Here is a 22533-nt window from a genome sequence, read left to right on the forward strand (position 1 = left end):
GCTTCTCCTGGTCTCCCATGGGGTGCAGGGCCCAAGCACTTGGGCCATCCTCCACTGCACTCCCTGGCCACAGCAGAGAGCCGGCCTGGAAGAGGGGCAACCGGGAAAGAATCCGGCGCCCTGACTGGGACTAGAACCCGGTGTGCCGGCGCCGCAAGGCAGAGGATTAGCCTAGTGAGCCGCGGCGCCGGCCTCAATAAAAGACTTTTAAAAATAGATAAAAAATTATTTAAAAGGAAAAAAAACATATTCTCTAAAGATTAATCACATAACCACTAACTACCCTTGTAAGTGGATTCTATTTTAATTCTGCATACACACACAGGAAATTATATTTTTATAACACCTTACAGTACTATTTGGCATTTTTCCCACTACCTGAACACTGGAGAGCTTATTAGAAGACTGTGTGTAGTTCTACATCATTTGAATTCATAATAGTATTGCACAGAGGGGCATTTTATTTTACCCAGGCATCCTCTTACCTTACCACTCAACCACAATTATTGTCTGTGCTGTGCCAAGTCTGAGAAATACAATGGAATGTAAAGATGGATTCGTTTCCTGCCTTCCTAGTGCTTTCAGACAAGGGAGGGTATTGTAATGGTAACCACAACATGTGAAATGAGAACTAAGAAAGGAGGTTATGAGGCTTTAAGTTTGGGTGATGGGGAGGCCTACCTAGACAGGAGGTCAAGGCAGGATTTCCTTTAAACAGATCTGAAGGGTGGGTGAACACAACCAAAGTGAGGGAGGAGGCTGCAGACACTAATCCTAAACTGCTATTTACGGAGAACCTCCTTTTTAAAATATACTTTTTAAAAAAGCTGTGTATCTTATCTTGTAATCAGAAAAATATTAAGATCAGAAATTATCTTCAGGTAAGGGCTTCATGTTTCTTCCAAGCCTTTCTCGTCGACTTCCCTTAAAAATGCAATAGCCGATGGCAGTCTGTTGGAGAACTCTTGGCATAGGATTAAGGATCTTCAAGGCCTGGGCTGGGGGGCCGAACTGTCTCGTTTCCACTCCTTAATAGGTGATCGCCATCTCTCCGCCCGCAGGTCGGCTTTTAATCACTCCTCTTTTGGGAAGGTAGGGTCCATCTTCAGCCCTCCACTAGGACAAGTTTCTTGTCGCGTTTGTGAAACATATACATTTGTGGGTACCTCCAACGTGCGCAGCGTCTCAGAGCAGCTCAAAAGCAAGAAACAAACTAACTTTCTAACCCATAATGCACAGCTCTTATTCCCGGAAGCGAAGACCACAACCCCGACAACGCATTCATCCGGGGGAAAGCGTCTCCCCCTAAAGCCTGATTGGGAGTGACGGAGCGAGGCATTATGGGGCTTCACCGATCTCCTCCTAGTACGCATGTGCCCAGCGCCCGGCTCCGGGAGCCACGTCCCGGAGGTGGCGGCGGCGAGAGAAGCACGTCAGCCAAATTGGCCAATCCCTGGCGTGCGCAGGCGCAGTGGCTCCGGCAGCACCGGAAGCGCAGGGGGATGGGGCGGCGGTGACGCGATTCTGTCCGCGTTGGAGGGGCCGGGCCGCTGCCGGAGTCGCCGCGGCCGCCGCGTGACGTGGCACAGCCGGAGGTTTAGAGCCAGAGCCTGAGCTGTCGCGGCAGTCGCCGAGCAGGTCCTTGCCCCGCTAGTGCCTGTCCCGGAGCTTCGTCCGACGCGCCGGCCGGCGAGCCGCCCTCTTTCTTCCTCGGCTCTTTCTCGTCCAGTTTGCCAGGAGGGTGAAAGAAGGCCCAGGGGCTCCCCAAACCCCTCTGCTTCTGCCCATAGCAAGTGCCACTACCGCCATGGGCCTCACTATCTCCTCTCTCTTCTCCCGCCTCTTCGGCAAGAAGCAGATGCGGATCTTGATGGGTGAGTGAGGGGCCGCGAGCGAAGGCGGCCTGGCCCGGCGGGGGTCGGGGGCAGGCCGGACGATCGCTCGGGACGGCCTCGGGCCCTGTTTTTTTCTCTCCGCCGGCCGTGGTGGGGGAGGGGTGGCGAGTTGGGGGTCGGAAAGACTCCTGAAGGGGGAACAATGGGGCGAAGAGTAAGCGGTCGCCTCGGATCTGCCTTCCCAGAAGACCCGGGCCGGGCTTCGGGCGAGGTTTCCTCCTCCCGGGCTTCGCTGGCTCTCGCTCTTAGTGAAACCCGGACGAGGTTGGGCGGAGCTGGGGGGGAGAGGAGGCGAACTCCTGGAAGCGAACGCAGGGTAGGCCCATTGTGAGGGTGCCCGGGTACGGGCAGCGGTCGGCAGGGCGGCACGGCGACTCCAGCCTTTCCTCCCCCTTTCCGCTTCGTGTACACACTGCACACTCTGTTGGTTTTGTGAGCTTTCGGCCGCCGAGAGCCCGGAGCCACCGGGGCAGGAAGTGACCAGGCCCAGTGCGCTGGCCGGGGAGCGCCCAGGTTCCCCGGAGTCCGGTGTCCTCGGAGCTCGCCTTGCTAACCTTACCTCGCTCGGGATGCCGCGTATTCTTCTTAATTAATACTCTCATCACATGCAGACTACGTTCATCATGTGGGTTTCTTTTGGTTACTTTCGAGAACTTTAATTGCATTTGGCTTATTATTTTTGAGTATCCAACTAATTTTTATCCAGCTGGCTCAAGGTTTCATGCAGAAAAACAAAAACTCATTTTTTAAAAAATTTGATAAATATTCAGTACCTGAATCATGACTTGATTTTAGAGTAGCCATGTTAAATGATAGCGACAAAGTTAAGCTGGTTTGTTTTGAAATTCCTTTCGAAATAGGGTTTTAGAACTGCCGTTTAGGGATCCTTTTTTGCTCAGCCGAGGGCAAACGGCTGTCACTTGGGTGATATGACAGTCCGTTCTTCCTGGTACTGTGAGGAGTGTCTGCACCACAGCTGAACCTCTCCACCTTTGAACATTGAAACTTGTTGGTTCTGCTAGCGAATTTCTACGTTAGGAATAAAATTAGACTGAAAAAAATCTTGCTGCTTCATTAGCTGATTTTCTCCAGAGGGGTCCCGGGAAGGTCGTGGTATTTTAGCGCTCTTCCACCTGGGAAAGTTTTCTTCGGAAGTGAAATACGCTTTTTCTAGGTAAGTGAAGAATAAGGAGATCCACATTGAGTTCTATTTTCACTTTCCGGTTAATTCGGCTGGTTTAAGGTTCGTAGAAGGGTTGTTTTTGATTCTTCACACAGGTAAGTTTCTGAAATTACCTTAATGCAGAAGACATCAAATTATTTTAGGAAGGCAAGCATGCTATTTGAGATTTAAGTGGCTGAATATTTTCAGTCTGAAAAAGGACCTGAAGTCACTGGGAGAACTTTGGACTGTGAGAAATAAATTTCCAGTCTGTTCCTTCCAGAGATAAACCAGTACACAGTTGTGTTCCCAAAAGATGCTGTATGGTGGTCTCTTCTTGTAGCAAATGAATTGATATTTTTAGTTACCTTAGTCTTTTGTCATGGCTGAACTTGAGGGATGAAAGGTAGAATTATGCTATAAACACTTTCCTCTGTTTTCTGATAGCACTTTCCCCTCCCCCAAAATAGTGATTGGAAGAAAATGGAAAAGTTTTAAATTTTCTGCATTTGTGCAGCAGATGGAAGTTATGCTGGGATTATTCCGTTTATATCATGCTTTATTACTCAAGTTTATATTTGATTTGTGCCTCAGTTTGGGGATAGTCAGTTTTTCTTGATTACAAAAACTTTGTAAGAGCCACTTAAAGTAACTAAGTCATTAAAGGAAGTATTAACAAGTGAGAGATACACGCACTAAGAAGGGAAACAGTGATATGGAAGTTTGGTAGTTCTAAGATTTTTCGGTCTGGCCTTATGAGTGATTGACAGCAGAAATCACTCTTACAATGAATACTTTGAAGGTGTCCGCCCCATCTAAGTGTTGGAATTACCAGTGAATAATTTTTTCACATACTTGTGTGCTGCTTTTCCCTTTATAAAAAAGGCTTAGGTAAAATTTATGCTGTCCTGAGTCAGTGGCTTTTTCACACTTGGCTATTTTAAAGTATATTAAGAGTTAGCTAATAATCTGGTTTCTGAAACCACTGTAGAGAAGTTTTCATTTCTGCATGGCTGCTGACTCCCAAATTCAAGTAATTTAAAAACATATTTGAAGACTGATTTTTAACTGTAGTAAGTTTGCCAGTATCAAATCTGTATTGCCTTGTATGTAATTGTGGTTTTCTGGGACCAGAAAGGTTTAGGAGTTAGGATCCTTTATTTGTCAATTTGAAAAATGTTACCATTATTTTGAGTGAGGCTCCAAACTAAAGACTAGTGTTTCATATTTTTATTCTAGCATACTTTGTAAATGTTTATTTTAAAGGTTATAAAATTTTTTATTTAGACTCATTTTTATTAAATTTAAAAAATTTAGAAAAAGTTATAATTATCTGTAATTTCCTCATCTCACTGTTAATATTTTGTCATACTTTCAACCTTTTAGCTTTTATAAAACCTCAAATTGTAGTTGTGATGTGTAGTTTTTTGTTCTCTTTTTGAATTAGCATATTATAAGCATTTTCTCATGTCAGTTGAAAACCTACTTGCCAGCATTTTCCAAAAAATAGCCCTTCAGTTACTTATGTGATTATAGGAAATAATAGAAAAGAGAGACATCTAGTTTCGTGCCTTTAGAAGTTGACAGGTACAGCCACCCTTAATGTACTCTCCTGCATTATTACTCAGTATAGTTCTACGAGACTTTGATGATTTGCTGCTGGAGAATGCATTGGTAAAAATGCAGGTGTTCCTGATGTGTTGAATGGAAACAAAACCTAAATATACTTTTTCCGTGTACCTAGTTTCAGATTGGATGGTCAAACTTCTGAAGAGGTAGATAAAATGTTAAGATACACAGTGTGTCTTCCCAAAGGCAGGATGGCAGTGTATAAATACTGTTTGAGAAGTCTGGCATCAGAACTAGGGATTTTTGTTTTGTGTTTTATTTAATTGAAATAACAATTTTCATACTATAAAGTTTACCCATTCATCATCTACATTTCAGTGTTTTTTAGAATATTCACAAACTTTTGTAACCATCACCACTGTCTAGTTCCAAATTATTTTCTTCATCCCCAAAAGATAGCCCATATGCTTGAGCAGTTACTCCCTGTCTTGTCCCCGTCCTCTGGCAACTGTAGTCTCCTTGCTATTTGTTTGTTGTCAACATTTCATATAATGGAATGTCATCTGTGTAGCTTTTTGTATGACTTTCACTACCCATGACTTAAGTTCATTTATAGAATATTTATGTCCTTCATTCCTTTTTATGGCTAAATAGTAATTCCATTGTATGGATGTAATACCACATTTTGTTTATACATTCATCAGTTGATGGAATTTTTTATTACACTTTGACTCTTTTTGTTACTGTATTTAACATTTTGCGGAACTGACAAACTTTTTCAAAGTAGCAACACCATTGTACAGTCCCATGAACTAAGTATGAAGGTTCTAGTTTCTGAAGATCTAGGTCTTTGAATACCTGTTCTACTTTGATTTTGGGGACGTTTCCTAACCTCATATGTCCTCACCTGAAAAATGGAAGGTTATTTTGAAGGTTAAGTTATAAAAATGTTGGAATCACTGAGTATTATGCTTGGAACACAGTAAGTACTCAGTTTTAAATTATTTTAAAATTATTAGGAAAATGTCTTTCAATCTTGTAGGAAATTTGGAAGCTGAAGGAAAACACGAAGAAACTATAATTTTTTTCATCTGAAAATATGCTTTTTTTCTCCCTAGTCCTTCTGCGTTAGTTTCTTTCCTGAAAATCGAGATAATTGGATCTAGTCTCTTTGACTTAAATTACAAGTTATTTCTCCCTGCCAGATTGGCTTGACACACTTTTTAATGATTGGCAAAGCTTTTTGAGGTAGTTTTGCTTGCTGTATTAATACTTTTGTTAGAGTAGATGTCTAGTTAAGAAGAACAAGTAATGACTCTAGTATATCTTTCCATACAGTCGCTTGTTTATGAGCTGGAGGCGAGGGAGAACATTGCTGGACTGTATAGATTAGTTTTATCTTGGTTAGTTGAAAATTGGTTGTAGTTTAATTTTATGGAAAAATCTCACTGCTAAATATTGCAACATTAAGGAAGTATATAACTTAAAAATGACCAAAATGGCACGGAAGTATTAGAACCAGCTTATTTTTTGAATAAAGAACTATATAATGAGATTTCTTTCAAAGTCGGAGTTAAAGAGGGAGAGATGGAGAGAGAGATCTTCCATCTGTTGGTTCTGCAGTGGCTGGGGCTGGGCCAGAGGAGAGTCAGGAGCTTCTTCTGAGTCTCCCACATGGATGCAGGACCCCACATACTTGGGCTATCTTCTGTTGCTTTCCCAGACCATTAACAGGGCACTGGATTGAAAGTGGAGCAGCCAGGATCTGAATCAGTGCCCATTTGGGATGCTGGCCTCTCAGGTGGTAGCTTTACCCACTGTGCCGCAGCACTGACCCCATAAAAGAGGATTAGGTATATAAATAAATATATGTATATATAAAATTTTTTAAAAGATTAATTTATTTGAGAGGCAGAGACAGAGAGATAGAGAGGTCTTTCATCTGCTGGTTCACTTCCCAGATGGCCGCAACGGCTGGAGCTGCACAAATCCAAAGCCAGGAGCTTCCTTGGGGTCTCCCACACGGGTGTAAGAGCCCAAGCACTTGGGTCATCTTCCACTGCTTTCCCAGGCCATAGCAGAGAGCTGAATCGAAAGTGGAGCAGCCAGGACTCGCACCAGTGCCCATATGGGATGCCAGCACCACAGGTGGAGGCTCCACCCACTATGCCACAGCATTGGCCCCTATATTTTATGTTAACATACAGTGAGTGTGTCTGCCAGAAAAACCCAAAGGCAGAATGGCAGTATATAAATAAAATGTGGTGTCAGAACTAGAGATTTTTGGTTTGTGATATTTTTTAATATCCAAAAATATAAAGATACATATTTATATTTTTGTACATAGAGCTGTGCTTTGTGAAGTCCATAGTTGAGACAGTTTTTTAAAAATTGAGTATGGCCGGCGCCGGCACACCGGGTTCTAGTCCCGGTCAGGGCACCGGATTCTGTCCCGGTTGCCCTTCTTCCAGTCCAGCTCTCTGCTGCGGCCCGAGAGTGCAGTGGAGGATGGCCCAAGTCCTTGGGCCCTGCACCTGCACGGAAGACCAGGAGAAGCACCTGGCTCCTGGCTTCGGATCAGCGCAGTGCGCCAGCCGCAGCAGCCATTGGAGGGTGAACCAATGGTAAAGGAACACCTTTCTCCCTGTCTCTCTCTCTCACTGTCCACTCTGCCTGTCAAAAAAAAAAAAAAAAAAATTAATTGAGTAGCAGACACAAACACACACACATGCACACAGAAGCCTTTCATCTGCTAGTTCACTCCCCAAATGCTTGGTAGTGGAGACATCAATCTAGGCCACCCTTGTGGGTATCAGGGACACAACTGCCTACGTCATCACCTGCTCCCTCTCAGGGTGTGTGCATTAGCAGGAAGCTGGAATCAGAAACAGCTGGGTCTGTAACCTGGGTACTGCAATATGAGATGTAGGTTTCCCAAATAACAGTTTACCCACTGTGCCAAATGCCCCATCCAACTCTTTGTTTCTTAAATTCTTGGTTTGAATTTACGTGTGGCTGTTATTTTGGATATAGCTACAAAAGTTACCTTCTCTGTGACTCTTAGCCATTAAACTCGTTTCATAGTTTTTATTTAAAATGATTTGTGATTGTTTGAAAGGTCTTAGGATGACACTGTAAGCACTTTCTTTTTAAGAAAAAAAAAAAGAGTATATAAAACATCAAGGCCCTCAAGCAGTCTTATTCCAAAAGTTACAAAATGTAACCAGCCCAGTATTCTAATAAAATAAATCTACTATTTGAGATTTTTTTTCCTTTTTTTTATATTGTTTTTTAATTTACTTACTTGAAAGGCAAAGTGACAGAGAGAGATCCTCCATCTGCTTTCATTGCCTAAATGACTGGAGCCCAGAGCTCAATCCAAGTCTCCCATGTGAGTTGCAGGGGTCCAGTCACTTAGGCCATCTGCTGCTGCTGCTGTCCCAGGTACATTAAAAGGGATATTGATCAGAAGCTGAACAGCTTGGACTTAAACCAGTGCTCTGATATGGGATGCCCGTGTCAGGTGGTGGCTTAATTTGCTGTGCCACAACACAGACTCTGGACTTGAGAAATTTTTTTTTAAAGATTTAATTTATTTATTTGAGAGGTAGAGTTAGACAGTGAGAGGGAGAGACAGGTCTTCCGTCCATTGGTTTACTCTCCAAATGGCCGCAATGACTGGAGCTGCGGAGATGCAAAGCCAGGACCCAGGAGCTTCCTGGTCTCCCATGTGGATGCAGGGGCCCAAGTACTTGGGCCATCTTCTACTGCTTTCCCAGGCCACAGCAGAGAGCTGGATTGGAAGAGGAGCAGCCAGGACTAGAACCAGCACCCATATGGGATGTGGGCACCACAGGTAGAGGATTAACCTACTGTGCCACAGCACCAGCCCCAGACTTGAGAATTTGTAACATGAAAATGATAAGGATAAACAATTCTGACAGTAAGAGAACTGTTAAATATACAAGCAGATACAAAGCTTATTAAAAAAAATTGGATTACTTAAAATAATGTAATCATGATTTGTTTTGGATTTCTCAAATTCTTTGTCAGTATTTTGTTTTTACTTTAATTGGAATTACCTTACAACTTGGGTGGCAGGGGCCAAAGGATTTGGCCCATCCTCTGCTGCTTTCCCAGGCACATTAGTAGGGAGCTGGATTGGCAGTGGAAGAGCCAGTACTTGAACTGGTGCCCATATAGGATGCCGGTATTGGCTGGCAGTGGCTTTACTTGCTACACCATAACGTTGGCCCCAATTTACTTTGTTTTTAAATGACAGTATTACATATAGTTGGACCTCCAAGGAGGATTTAGGTAGGGGCCATAGTTCTCAAAACCTGACTTGTGTGTTTTTTGTTTTTTGTTTCTCTAATTGGCATCTCAGTTTCAATTCTGATATGCCTTCATTGTGTTTGGACTTAGTTAAAGGTAAATTTTGAGTCACTTAAAATTTAATCTATGGGGGCTGGCATTGTGGCATTGAGTAAAGTCACCACCTGTGGTTCTAGCATCCCGTATGGGAGCCAGTTTACTTTGTGTCCCAACTGCTCCAATTCTTAGCCAGCTCCCTGCTCATGGCTTAGAAAAGCAGCAGAAGATGGCCCAAGTGTTTGGGCCCTTGCCGTCTACATAGGAGACCCAGGTGAAGCCCTTGGCTCTTGGCTTCAGCCTGGCTGTTGCAGCCATCTGGGGAGTGAAGCAGTGGTTGGAAGATTTTTCTCTCTGTGTTCCTCTCTCTGTAACTTGACTTTCAAAATAAATAAAAATTTAAAAAATTTTGTCTGTGTTGCTAAAGAGGCCTTAGGCTTTTAAGAGGCTTAGCTTTGTAGAACAGTGAAAAGATCTGGTTGTTTTCTGCCCTCCCATCTTCATTTTCTGTATTTTTATTGAAAATGCCAAATTTTAAGGTAGCTACTCTGAGTTGAGTTATTGTTACTACATTTTTTGATCTTTTTTATACTGTCCTATACTTGAAAAATAAAACACTTTGTGTGACAGTTGGTTTTTCTTATGCCTGCGAATACAGGCTTGCAAATAATTGTTCACTGACTATAGTGTCATTATTTTGGAAGGAATAAGGTGGCATCCCAGGATGAGAAGTGAAGAGTGGAGTTTAATTTGAGGACATAACAATTAGAAGGCATAATAGACTTTGAGTCTGGAGAGGGATTTAAAGCTACCTTTTGTTGGGTTTAGAAAAGAGTTGTTGCATGGGTGGAAGGAGCCTGAATGCTTGCAGCCTTCATTTTTGTTTCGGACTGATAAAAATTTGCACAGAAATGTAAATTAGATAAGTGAGGTGTTTTCTTTTTAACTTAATTGCATTGTTTTCATTTGCAAAGTACTGCTTTGATTTAAATATTAAATATCTCTGCTTAAATCAACACTTAATTGAAATATTCAAAAAAATCTTTGATAAGATAAACCCAGGCAGCTGGATATGATACTCTTAGGAAAATGATACGTTCAATAAGATAATTAGATGTTAATCTTTCATTTACGGGAGATTTAGCAAACAAGGTAGACTGTTTAGGTTTCGAGTCATACTTAATAAGCATTTAACTTGCTATTAATTTTCACCCTAATAAAGAGATATACCCTTTTGTTCTAGTTTTTTTTTCCCACAAACAAGCACATTCCTCTCTCCTTGTACCTCTACTGTTTTAAGAGTTTAGAGATTATTTATATCTGAGATAATATGATAGAATGATTTTACACAGATAAACCAGACTTTGGTTTTTATTTCTATATATCTGATGTTGAAATGGCTTCAGGTAAGAGCAAAATTGGCATCATCTTCCTTATTGCTAAAAGGGGCCCAAGATGTATTTGCATAGATTTTATGCTAACTTCAAGACTTTTTCTCCAAAATTTGCTCTGTAAATAAAGGAAGATTAAGTTTTTCACTATTGCATCGTCTCTCTAGATGCAGAGAGAAAAATGGAGAGACTCTGTAGGAAATGCTGCCTTTGGGAATTAGAAATGAGATACTTTCACTTCTTACTTAATATTTGTGCCTTGAATAGACTGTAAACTTGTAAAATTATTTCTTTGTGTGCTTTTGGCCCACATTTAAGTCTATAATGTCTTCTTCTAGTTGGATTGGATGCTGCGGGCAAGACGACCATTCTGTATAAACTGAAGTTAGGGGAGATAGTCACCACCATTCCTACCATTGGTAAGAAAGTTTACAGATGACTTTAATGTATATCACGATGATATATGGTAAAGAGAAATAGAATAAGGCTATTTTGAAATTGTCTTTATTAAGCTTGTTGATTATCTTGGTATTTTAACAAAAGCTATTCTAACTAGAGAGACTTCCTCAATAAAGGAATTTGTTTTCTTAATGATGCTTTATTGTGCACAGGTTTCATTTTTGGTTTTTGTGGTTTTTTTTGTAGGTTTTAATGTGGAAACAGTAGAATATAAGAACATTTGTTTCACAGTATGGGATGTTGGTGGTCAAGATAAAATTAGGCCTCTCTGGAGGCATTACTTCCAGAATACCCAGGTGAGGAATGCTATGCAAATTTTGATAAGTTTCTAAGATTCATGCTCTGAAATTTAGATTAATATTGGTGTTTACTTGGATGTAAGTGTTTATTGTATGAGTTGGCATTCTTACCACTATCTCCATATTCTTTCATGGATTCCAACTCATGCTTTTGAAAGCTAAGTACCTGGGGTGGAAGAATTATATAGCCATTATAGATATTGGAAGTGGTGGGTACAGGAATAGCTCTCAAGAATGAGTTAGGTATCCCATCAGTAGTTCTTTGATTTCATTCTCAGTTTAGAAAGTAAAATCTGTGTTACTAAAATGTGTAACTTTCTGTCATTGTATTTTCTAATGACTGTAAGGCAGTTGATGGTATTTCACTTAGCCATGTTGTATTTATTAAAGTTACATTAATATAAATCTGTGTTGACTTATAAGATATTTTTGTATTATCATGTGGTATGCATAAGGGTACTTCAACAAATTTATGGGAAATGAAGTTAAAAGAAAAATTTAGGCTGGCACTGCAGCTCAATAGGCTAATCCTCTGCCTGCGGCGCCGGCACCCCGGGTTCTAGTCCCGGTCGGGGTGCCGGATTCTGTCCTGGTTGCTCCTCATCCAGTCCAGCTCTCTGCTGTGGCCTGGGAAGGCAGTGGAGGATGGCCCAAGTCCTTGGGCCCTGCACCCGCATGGGAGACCAGGAGAAGCTCCTGGCTTCGGATCGGCGCAGTGTGCCAGCTGCGGCACGCTGGCTGCAGCAGCCATTGCAGGGTGAACCAACGGAAAAGGAAGACCTTTCTCTCTGTCTCTCTCTCTCTCTCTCTCTCTCTCACTGTCCACTCTGCCTGTCAAGAAGAAAAAAAAATGTATTCTGATGCAAAAATTTGTAATCCATACATGTGATGAGTCTTCATGGAAAAATCTTTGATTGAAGAACGGCTTTGATTTTTTTTTGGATAGGCAGAGTTAGACAGTGAGAGAGAGAGACAGAGAGAAAGGTCTTCCTTCCGTTGGTTCACCCCCCCCAAAATGGCCGCTACAGCCGGCGCGCTGCGCCGATCCGAAGCCAGGGGCCAGATGCTTCCTCCTGGTCTCCCATGTGGGTGCAGGAACCTAAACACTTGGGCCATCCTCCACTGCTTTCCCAGGCCACAGCAGAGAGCTCTACTGGAAGAGGAGCAACCGGGACAGAATCCGGCACCCCGACCAGGATTAGAACCTGGGGTGCCGGTGCCGCAGGTGGAGGATTAGCCTAGTGAGCCACAGGGCCAGCCGAACTGCTTGGATTTATTTATTTTTTTTTTCCTTAAGATTTATTTATTTGAAAGAGAGTTAGAAATAGAGAGATCTTCTATCTATCTACTGGTTCACTCTCCAAATGGCCACAGTAGCCAGGGCTGGGCCAAGCCGGAGCCAGGAGCTTCTTCCAGGTCTTTCGTGTGGGTCTAGGGGCCCAAGTACTTGGACCATCTTTCAATACTTTCCCAGGCCTATTAGCAGGGAGGATCGGAAGTGGAGCAGCCAGGACTCAAACCAGTCCTCATGATGGTATCAGAAGTTGAGCTGCTGTGTCTTGAACCAGCACCCATATGGGATGTTGGCATCACACACAGAAGCTTAACCTACTATACCACAGTGCTGGCTCCTCTTCTTATTTTTTTAAATAGAGAAATATACAGTAAATTAACGTTGTCTTTACTCCACTATGCACTAGAACCACCAGAATTTCTTACTCCCTTTTAGCTATAACCTATTATATTTCAGTCAACCTTTCCAGTCCCTTTCTCCCCATTTCTCTCCCAGCTTTTGCAAACTACAATTACAATTTTAACTTCTATGAGATTACTTTTTTCTTTTTAGACTGCACATATGAGTGAGATAATGTGATATTAATAACTTCTAGTTCCATCCATGTTGTTGCAAATGATACAATTTCATCCTTGCTTACATTTTATCCATTATCAGTTGATAGACACTTAGGTTATTTCCATTTCCTAATGTGAATATCACTGCAATAAACAAGAGAGTGCAGATGTCTCTTTGACACAGATGGATTTCATTTCATTGTAAAACCTTGTACATCTTTCACCCTTGTCATTTTTTTTTTTTAATTTATGTATTTGAAAGGCAGAGTTAGAGGCAGAGACAGAGATAGATAAAGAAAGGTCTTCCATCTACTGGTTCACTCCCCAGACAGCCACAATGGCTAGGAGCTAGAAGCTTCCTCAGGTCTCCCACGCAGGTACAGAGGCTCAGACACTTGGGCCATCCTCTACTGCTTTCCCAAGCCAAAGCAGAGAGCTAGATCGAAAGTAGAGCAGCCGGGACATGAACCGGCACCCATATGGGATGCCAGCATTGCAGGTGGTAGCTCCACCCACTATGCTACAGCTACCCCCTAATTATTTTTTTTTTAATTTAAATTCAGTTAAATTTATTTGAGAGACTGAGACTTCCATCTCCAAAAAGCCTACAGCAACCTCCAGCAGGGCTGAAGCTGGGAACCAGGAAGTCAGTCTACATCTTCACATGGGTCGCAGGAACCCAATCTCTTGAATCATCACTGCTGCCTCTGAGAGTCTCCATTAGCAGGAAGTGGAGTCAGGAGTGGAGTTGGATATGGAACCCAGGCACTTCAACATGGAATGTGTGCATCTTAATCAATCACTAGGTCAAATGCCCATCTCTGTTAAAATTCTTGACTATGGTAACCATGGTCTTAACCCTAGATTTGTTTAGAATACTTTGTTCAAAGAACCTTGAGTTCTTAATTTGAGATTAGAGTCATTCTTGAACTCTTCTGACTACTTTAGAATTAAAAGTACTTCTTCCTAGGGAGCTCGTGCCTGTTAGGGAAAGCTTTATGTATTACCTTGACGTAATTAGAGCTAAGCTCTTAGCTTGCATTTCTAGCATTCCTGATCAAGTTGTTCTAGGGTTAACATTGAAAAGAAACTAATTGTAACCATTTAACCATGTTTCTTCTTTATATTAACAGTGCAAGACACAGTGTTTGTTGCAGTAAACTCTTCTTCCCTCATTAGATAATCTGATTATTTTGCTGTTTAAATATTTTGCTTTTTATATAATCTTATAGCATGTGGGCTCATTTTTAGAATCCTACCTTTTCTACACTCTTGGTTCTGGACTTTTCTACTAGGAGAATTAATCTAGAATTTTTTTTTTTTTTAAAGATTTATTTATTTGAAAGAGTTACAGAGAGGCAGAGGCGGAGAGAGAGAAGTCTTCTATCTACTGGTTCACTCCCCAAATAGCCAGAATGGCTGGAGCTGGACTGATCTGAAGCCAGGAGCCCAGGAGCTTCTGGGTTTCCTTGCCAGTGCAGGGGCCCAAGTACTTGGGCCATCTTCTGCTTTCCCAGGCCATAGCAGAAAGCTGGATTGGAAGTATAGCAACCGGGATTCAAACTGGCACCCATTTGGTATGCTGGCACTGCAGGCAGCAGCAACTTTACCTACTATGTCACAGCACTGGCCCCAAGAACTTTTTTTTTTTTTTTTTTTTTTTTTTGCCAGGCAGAGTTAGAGAGACGGAGTTACAGACAGTGAGAGACAGAGAGAGAGGTCTTCCTTCCATTGGTTCACTCCCCTAATGGCTGCTACGGCCGTTGCTGCGCCGATCTGGAGCCAGGAGCCGGGTACTTCCTCCTGGTCTACCATGCCGGTGCAGGGACCCAAGCACTTGGGCCATCCTCTGCTGCCCTCCCGGGCCACAACAGAGAGCTGGACTGGAAGAGGAGCAACTGGGATTAGTACCTGGAACCCCAACTGGGACTAGAACCCGGGGTGCTGGTGCCACAGGCAGAGGATTAGCCAAGTGAGCCGTGGCGCCGGCCGTAATAATTTATTCTTAAAATGATTCTACCTCTCAGTAATGCTACTTTGGGACTGATAGTGTTGTTTACATTTTAAAACAGTAAAAATGGAAGGTTGGTAGTGAAGACAGATCCTTGGGGAGGCATCACCTCTAGTATAGGGTAGGTTCTAAAAAGAAGGTTTTTGGAGATAGGGGAAGGAGGAGACATTACTAAATGCCTGATAAGTCTAACATAATAGATCCTTTTATGCCTCTGTGATAACATTTAATCTGTAATGGGCTTAAGAAGTTGGTAGTATTATTTTGTTTTATACAAGAGGAGGCATGTTCAAGGATTAAACAATAAGTAGGACTGAGATTTGAGTTTGGCTATGCTAAAGTTTTTAAGATAGGATGTTTGGTTTTCAATAGAGGTGAAGGATATGTATTTGAAACCTGCCAGACCAAAGGAAATTATCACTAAATGACTGAAGCCTGAAACAAATTTTAGGTACTTTTTGGTAAGCCAGTACTGTGATAATAAGAATGTAAATAGAGAAAATAAAGTAGCCTCATCCTTTGCCCTCTGTGAATATAATTTATTTACTTACATAAATAAGTAGTAATGCAAGACAATCTGTGATGAGTGACACATCATCAAAATACTTCAGAGTTGTAGGAAGAAGATATGAAAAATACTCCAGTTCAGCTCTGCCCTCTGATCCCTTTGTGCAAACTTTTGTGTGAATAAGTAAATTCTATTAGTAAATTCATGATTGTATGGTGTCTTTGGATTATTCTCTTTCCTTTTATCCACACCCAGCTATTTTACAACTTACACCTACCTGCACTTAAATGTGGAAATGCAGATAGAAAGGGAAAGAGGTGACATTTATTCTTAGCATAGTTGAGAAAATGATCAGTTGCTTAAGAGTTAAGATTTGGGGAGTAGGGGTGGAGAGTGGATTGTTATCAGGCACAGAGGTGTGATTAGATAGGAAGGAGAGTTAAGATTTTGTAGATTTGAAATACCATTAAAACTAATACTCGTTTCTTAGTATTAGAACCTTAGGGGTTTTGTTTTATTTATTTATTTATTTAAAGTTTTATTTATTTGAAAGAGTTGGAGAGATGGAGAGTTAGAGATCTTCCTTTCCATTTACTGTCCCATTCCTTAGATGGCCGCAATGGCCAGGCCTGAGCCGGGTCAGAGTCAGGAGCCAGGAGCTTCCTCCAGGTTCACCACATGGGTGGCAGGGGCCCAAGCACTTAAGCCATTTTCCACTGCTTTTCCCTGGCTATTAGCAGGGAGCTGGATTGAAAGTAGAACAGCCTGCACATGAACCAGTGCTCACATGGGTTGCCAATATTTCAGATTGTGGCTTTACCTGCCATGCCACAATACCAACCCCCAGTTTTGTTTTTAAATACACTTTTTTTTTTAAAGACATACTTATTTATTTGAAAGGCAGAGTTAGAGGCAGAGGCAGAGGCACAGAGAGAGAGAGAGGTCTTCCTTCTGCTAGTTCACTCCCCAAGTGGCTGCAACTGCCAGAGCTGGACCGATCAGGAGCCAGGAACTTCTTTTGGGTCTCCCACATGGGTGCAGGGGCCCAAGGACTTGGGCCATCTTTTACTGCTTTCCCAGGCCATAGCAGAGAACTGGATCAGAAGTGGAGCAGCTGGGACTCAAACCAGCACCCATATGGGATGCTGGCACTGCAGGCTCTGGCTTTATCCACTAAGCCATAGCAACAACCCCCTCACCCCCTTTTAAGATTTATGTGAAATGCAGAATTATAGAGAATGAGGGGGAGAGAGAGACAATCTTCCAACTACTGGCTCACTCCCTGAATGGCTGCATCAGCTGGGGCTTGGTAAGGTCGAAGCCAGGAGTCAAGACCTTCATCCAGGTCTCCCATGTGGGTGCTGGGGAGCCCAAGGGCTTGGGCCATCTTCCCCTGCTTTCCCAGGCACATAAGCAGGGCAGCTGGATCGGAAGTGGAGCAGCAGGGACTAAAACCGGCATCCAGGCAGTAGTTTAACCCACTGTGCCATAGCACAGGCCCTGAGACATTTTCTTCCTAGTATCTTTTACTTGATACTATTTTGCTGCTGTTTGATATTTTGTGTTCTTTACTGTTATAATTTATTAAAATAATTTTTTCCTAGGGTCTTATTTTTGTGGTAGATAGCAATGACCGTGAAAGAATTCAGGAAGGAGCAGAAGAGCTGCGGAAAATCGTAAGAATATACTTTAAATTTGTCATTTTCAAGATAAATGTTTTGATGTGATGTTCGTATTTGTGATTGGTACATTTGAGCTGTGGTTATACTGTACAAATGAAGAGCTAGAAGGAATCTTAAGAAGCTTTGTTATACATGGATTCTCAAAAATACACAGAGCTTTTGTAAAAACATCTGGAGGAGTAGCTACTTCAGTAAATTAAGAGGAAGGCACAGGTTGTGTTTAGAATGCTCCATAATTGATTTTGATGGTATATTTCTGGTAAGGGATCCTAATTTGGTCCTGTCCCTCCTTATTTATTTGAAATAGTTAAATTGTGAGAGAGAGAAAGATCTTCCATCTGATGGTTCACTCCTCAAATGGCTGCAGTGGCCAGGGCTGGGTCAGGCTGAAGCCAAGAGCTTCTTCTGGGTTTTCCTTGTAGGTGGCAAGGCCCAAGCACTTAGGCCATCTTTTACTGCTTTCCTAGGCATATTAACAGGGAGCTGAATCTGAAGTGGAGCAGCTGAGATAGGAGCTGGTGCCCAATTGGGATGTCACCACTGCAGGTGGCTGCTTAACCCACTGTGTGACAGCACTAGCCCCCAAATCACTTTTGAAACAGTTTTGATGTAGGAATCCTGGCTTAGATCTCTTGTTCCTTAGGTCAATGGGTTCAAGTTTTTCTGTTCTCTGTCTTCAGAAATGTTGTGTAATAGCAACCATAATACAGAATTCCTTCAGAAAGTGGTGACGATTTGGTTCACAGTGGCATTTTGGCCTTGTCGTATATTGGATTAATATTTTCGTGTATTGTTTGAAATCCTGAAGGAACAGAATTACTGCAGAATCTTATGGTTACAGACTTACAGCTGTAAAATATCTACTGAAATGAAATTTTAATCCTCATTGCTCTTTAGAGTAGTTTATTAAACCAGTTTACTATTATATGTAACCAAGTCACTTGGGTGTTTTTTTGTTTTTTTGTTTTTTTGTTTTTTTAAGATTTATTTATTTATTTGAAAGAGTTACACAGAGAGAGGAGAGGCGGGGGGTGGAGGGTCTTCCATCTGCTGGTTCACTCCCCAGTCCAATGGCCGGAACTGCGCCAATCTGAAGCCAGGAGCTTCCTCCTGGTCTCCCACACAGGTGCAGGAGTCCAAGTGCTTGGGCCATGTTCTACTACTTTCCCAGGCCACAGCAGAAAGCTGGATCAGAAGTGGAGCAGCCGGGTCTAGAACCGGTGCCCATATGAGATGCCAGCGCTTCAGGCCAGGGTGTTAACCCACTGCGCCGCAGCACCAGCCCCGTGGTGTTTTCTTAGTGAAATGTCATTACCTTCTATTCTTTTCTATAAATAGCTTTATTGAGATAAAATTTATATATCATAAAATTTAAGGTTCACCTATACTGTATCATATATAATACTTCTACCAGCTTCTATTATTATTTTTGCATTTTTCAAGCTACTGTCATTCTGTTGTGTCACTGCTGTGTGGTCCAGCTGGCTGGAAAGGTCATGAATCCAAAAAGAATTATCAGCTTAAACACTCAGTTCCCACATGAGGGTACTTCAGGATGTTTATAGAAAATAGAATTAATGGATGTTCATTTGATTTATGAAGAAAGACCTTTTGTACAGATTGGAAAAAAAGGATTTTCATAGAGATAACTGTATGATCACGGAAGTTAATTTTTTCTTTTTTTTTTTTGTTCATTTTACTGGTGCCACAGACATGCCTGTGGTAACTTACTTGGTTTGAGATAACTGTGTAGTTTTCCTTACTGGGACTTGTTAAATACCAAAAGATATCTTTGAACTGTATGTATGATCAGATTGTTGGCTTTTTATGTTTTAATTCTTTTGAGAACCTCTGAATAAAAACATGAAATGAAAAAATGTTTATTTTGGTGCAAAAATGATTAAATCCATGCCTGAGTAGTCTTCAAAAAGTTCATGGTAAGGCATATTAGTATAAAATCATATGGAGATTTCAAAAAATTTGGTACCAAAACTTAACTTTTAATTTCATTTTTAAAGAAGATTTATTTATTTGAAAGGCATAGTTACAGAAAGAGAGAGAGGTCTTCTGTCCACTGGTTCACTCTATAAATGGCCATAACAGCTAGGGGTGGGCCAGGCCGAAGGCAGGAGCCAGGAACATCTTCCGAGTTTCCCATGTGGGTGTAGGGGCCCAAGTATTTGGGCCATCTTCTGCTGCTTTCCCAGGTGCTTTAGCAGGGAGCTAGATTAGAAGTAGAACAGCTGGGACTCAAACTGGTACGCATGTGGGATGCTGTCATCACAGACAGTAGCTTAACCCACAAAGCCACGACGGTGGCCCCTAATGGAATATTTCAAGAACTTTTTGAAGCATCCTCATAGTTCTTGCCTGTGTTGATACTCTGACCCTTGAGTGAGTGTAGGATGATATACTTGAAAAGCAATTCTTCCTTACTTCTTGAATGTATATAATAAGACCTGAATGTATGTAGAGAAATTTGGTTGATGTTTAATAATGTATTTAGTGTTGAATAAAAGGTATATAGAAGAGAACAGTGTTTTACCTGACTTGTTGGAATAACTTGATTCCAGTTTGGTAGTTGTTAATGCCTTCATATTTATTTCCAGCTTCAGGAAGACGAGCTTCAGGATGCAGTACTACTGCTTTTTGCAAACAAACAGGATTTGCCAAATGCTATGGCCATCAGTGAAATGACAGATAAATTAGGTCTTCAGTCTCTTCGTAACAGAACAGTAAGTATTCAGAGGATGATATTAACCTCCTGAGTATAGTGTTAAAGTACACTGATACCTTATCCATTTTTTAAAATTTTAATTTATCACTTAAGGATCCAAAGTTTAACTATCTTAATTTAGTTTTTGTTGACTTTATCTTCAGTATGAAGAGGTAGAAAACTACTGTAAGAGAATTACAGTATCTGTTATTATGTATTTAAAGATTTATTTTATTATTATTATTATTATTTTATTTTATTTTTTTTTTCAAAAAGAAAGGGAGAGATATATCTTCCATCTGCTGATTCACTCCCGAGTGGCTGTGACAGGCCACACTGAGCCAGGCCAAAGCCAGGAGCCTCATCCAGGTCTCCTGTGTGGTTGGCAGGGTGCAAAGTACTTGGACCATCTTCCGATGCTTTCCTAGGCCATTAGAAGGGGGTTGAATTGGAAGTGGAGCAGCCTGGACACAAATTGGCACCTTAACTGCTATACCACAAAGCCAGCCTCTGTTATTCTTAATTTTAATTTTGTGTCTTTTAAGTAGTTCTACAGCAAATATTTTGTAACTTGGTTTTCATATAAGGCTCAGTATTTACCAGCTGTATTTTAGATGATAGTGGTTCTTACTGTTTGATTAATATCATAAGTTTGTGGAGAGACCTCTAATGATATTTAACGAATTAAATACTGTACTTGTCTCAAATAGTCTATCATTTGAGATCAGTGAGATACTGGCAAAACATGACATACTACTTTACATATAAAGATATTACAGCTGTTAGTGTCATGTACTTTGATAGTTTTGTACTAGTCTGTCAGTGAGGCAGGTTATATGGTATGGCCTGTTTGAAACGGTCCAGGCTGATTTTAAAAACAAATTGTAAGTGATGAAACTGTCCGTTGATGCAAAGGTATGAATTTATGCCTTTTCCAAGTCTTCTGTGTTACTGAACTGTTTGATATTCATAATAGTAATTGCAACAGTATACATGTGGTGGCCTTATCACATTGAAGCAGCGCTTTAAAAGCAGTTGATAAAACTGATTTTAAAAAATGCCCTTAAAGGTAAAAACTGCATTCTATGCTTTTTTTCTTGATACTTTATAGTGTTTCTCATTTCATGTAGTTAATGGAGATAAAATTCATTTGCATGTAAAACAGTGAAAGATTTTAGAATGCATGTGACGAAAAATTATTTGAAAAGTTGGCCCTTAAATAACAGCAGACTCTACTCTTTCAAAAAATTTGTTGCTTCTGCTTAGTTTTATTGGTAAGAAAGTTAGCAAGTGGGTCTTCAGATGAACCAGTAGAAGGCTGAGTAAATCTAGTGAATGGATGGAAATAGCTGTGAAGAGAGCTTTGTAAGAAGTGAGATGTGTGAGAAAACTCCTAATCTAAAGGATAGAAATATTTGAGTGATCTTTATAGTTACAGATACTGTTAAATATAAAATAATCTTTTATTTTTATTAGCCTGTTAACCTATTTACTCACATTACTGAGGTTTTTTTTTGTTTTTGTTTTTGTTTTTTCTTTTTTTCCTGTTTATGGTTACTCTTAACTCAGTAATATACTTGGGCATTTGGGGAAATACTTAATTTTTTGATTAAGAAAATTGACACTGGTTCCATGCAGTCTTATAACGAATTATTTTCTTGTCCTTTCTTCACAGTGGTATGTTCAGGCCACTTGTGCTACACAAGGAACTGGTCTGTATGAGGGACTTGACTGGCTGTCAAATGAGCTTTCAAAACGTTAAACTGGATACTCTAACCACGGACGTGTTTGATAGAATTGGTCTAGGCTTGTTACAACACAATTAGTTTGCATCTTGGTTATTAAACAGTATCTGGGACTGGTTTGGGCAGAATAATACAGCGTTTAAACTTATTTTGTTGCCAATTATTGTTTACCAAGTATTATGTTGCTATTGAGCAATATGCTTGGATTTAAAGAAATTCTCCTTGGGGAAAAAAGTGTCCTCTTTTAATTTTACTTCCCTTAAGTCTAAATGCCTGGACATAGCTATTGTGACACCTTTAAATAAATCCGTTTTGAATGTTTGAGCCCACAACAAATAATGTTTTAAAGTTATCTCCTTGTTACTTTATTGATACCTTTATCATTCCTGGGACAGTCTGCTGATTTAAAAATGTAGCATTCCATTTGTATTTATTTCTATCCCTTGCCAAAAAGATTTTCTAATACTGCTTGTACCAGCCAGGGAAATGCTCCCAAAACACTATTCAGCTCTCTTGCACTGAAGAACTTATTTTTCCCCATTTTTGACTCCTGGCTTCCATTAGCCAAACTTACCTTGGTGTGGTTTGGATTTGATAGCTAATTAGTTCTGTGCTGGTTGCAAAGAGTTCATAGTGAGATGGTTTTTTTAATACTCAGCAGATTGTCTTCCTTTCTATTGTATCTTTTTTATGTTGCATGTTGCTTTTGGTATCAGCCTGACTCTTTGCCCAGTATATGATAGTTCTGCTGATGTTTTATTGTTTATTGGTGAACATAGTTTCATTAAGAGTTTTTGGAAAATTCATCAGACTCAATGAATAAGTTTTCTTCATAACCCATTTGGAATTATTCCTAATAAAATGATAAAATAGA

The 22533-nt window shown here is 40.9% G+C and overlaps 1 protein-coding gene across 1 annotated transcript; it reads left to right on the plus strand.

The window, feature by feature from the left end:
* The first annotated feature begins 1392 nt into the window (after window positions 1-1392).
* On the plus strand, window positions 1393-22533 carry ARF4 (ARF GTPase 4). Its single transcript, XM_002713263.5, has 6 exons — window positions 1393-1874; window positions 10727-10807; window positions 11034-11143; window positions 17121-17192; window positions 19808-19933; window positions 21590-22533. Exons 1-6 carry the CDS (start codon window positions 1808-1810, stop codon window positions 21674-21676), a joined length of 543 nt encoding a protein of 180 aa, XP_002713309.1. The 5' UTR covers window positions 1393-1807; the 3' UTR covers window positions 21677-22533.

Source organism: Oryctolagus cuniculus, chromosome 10 (genome assembly GCF_964237555.1).
Source record: "Oryctolagus cuniculus chromosome 10, mOryCun1.1, whole genome shotgun sequence".
NCBI classification, from domain to species: Eukaryota; Metazoa; Chordata; class Mammalia; order Lagomorpha; family Leporidae; genus Oryctolagus; species Oryctolagus cuniculus.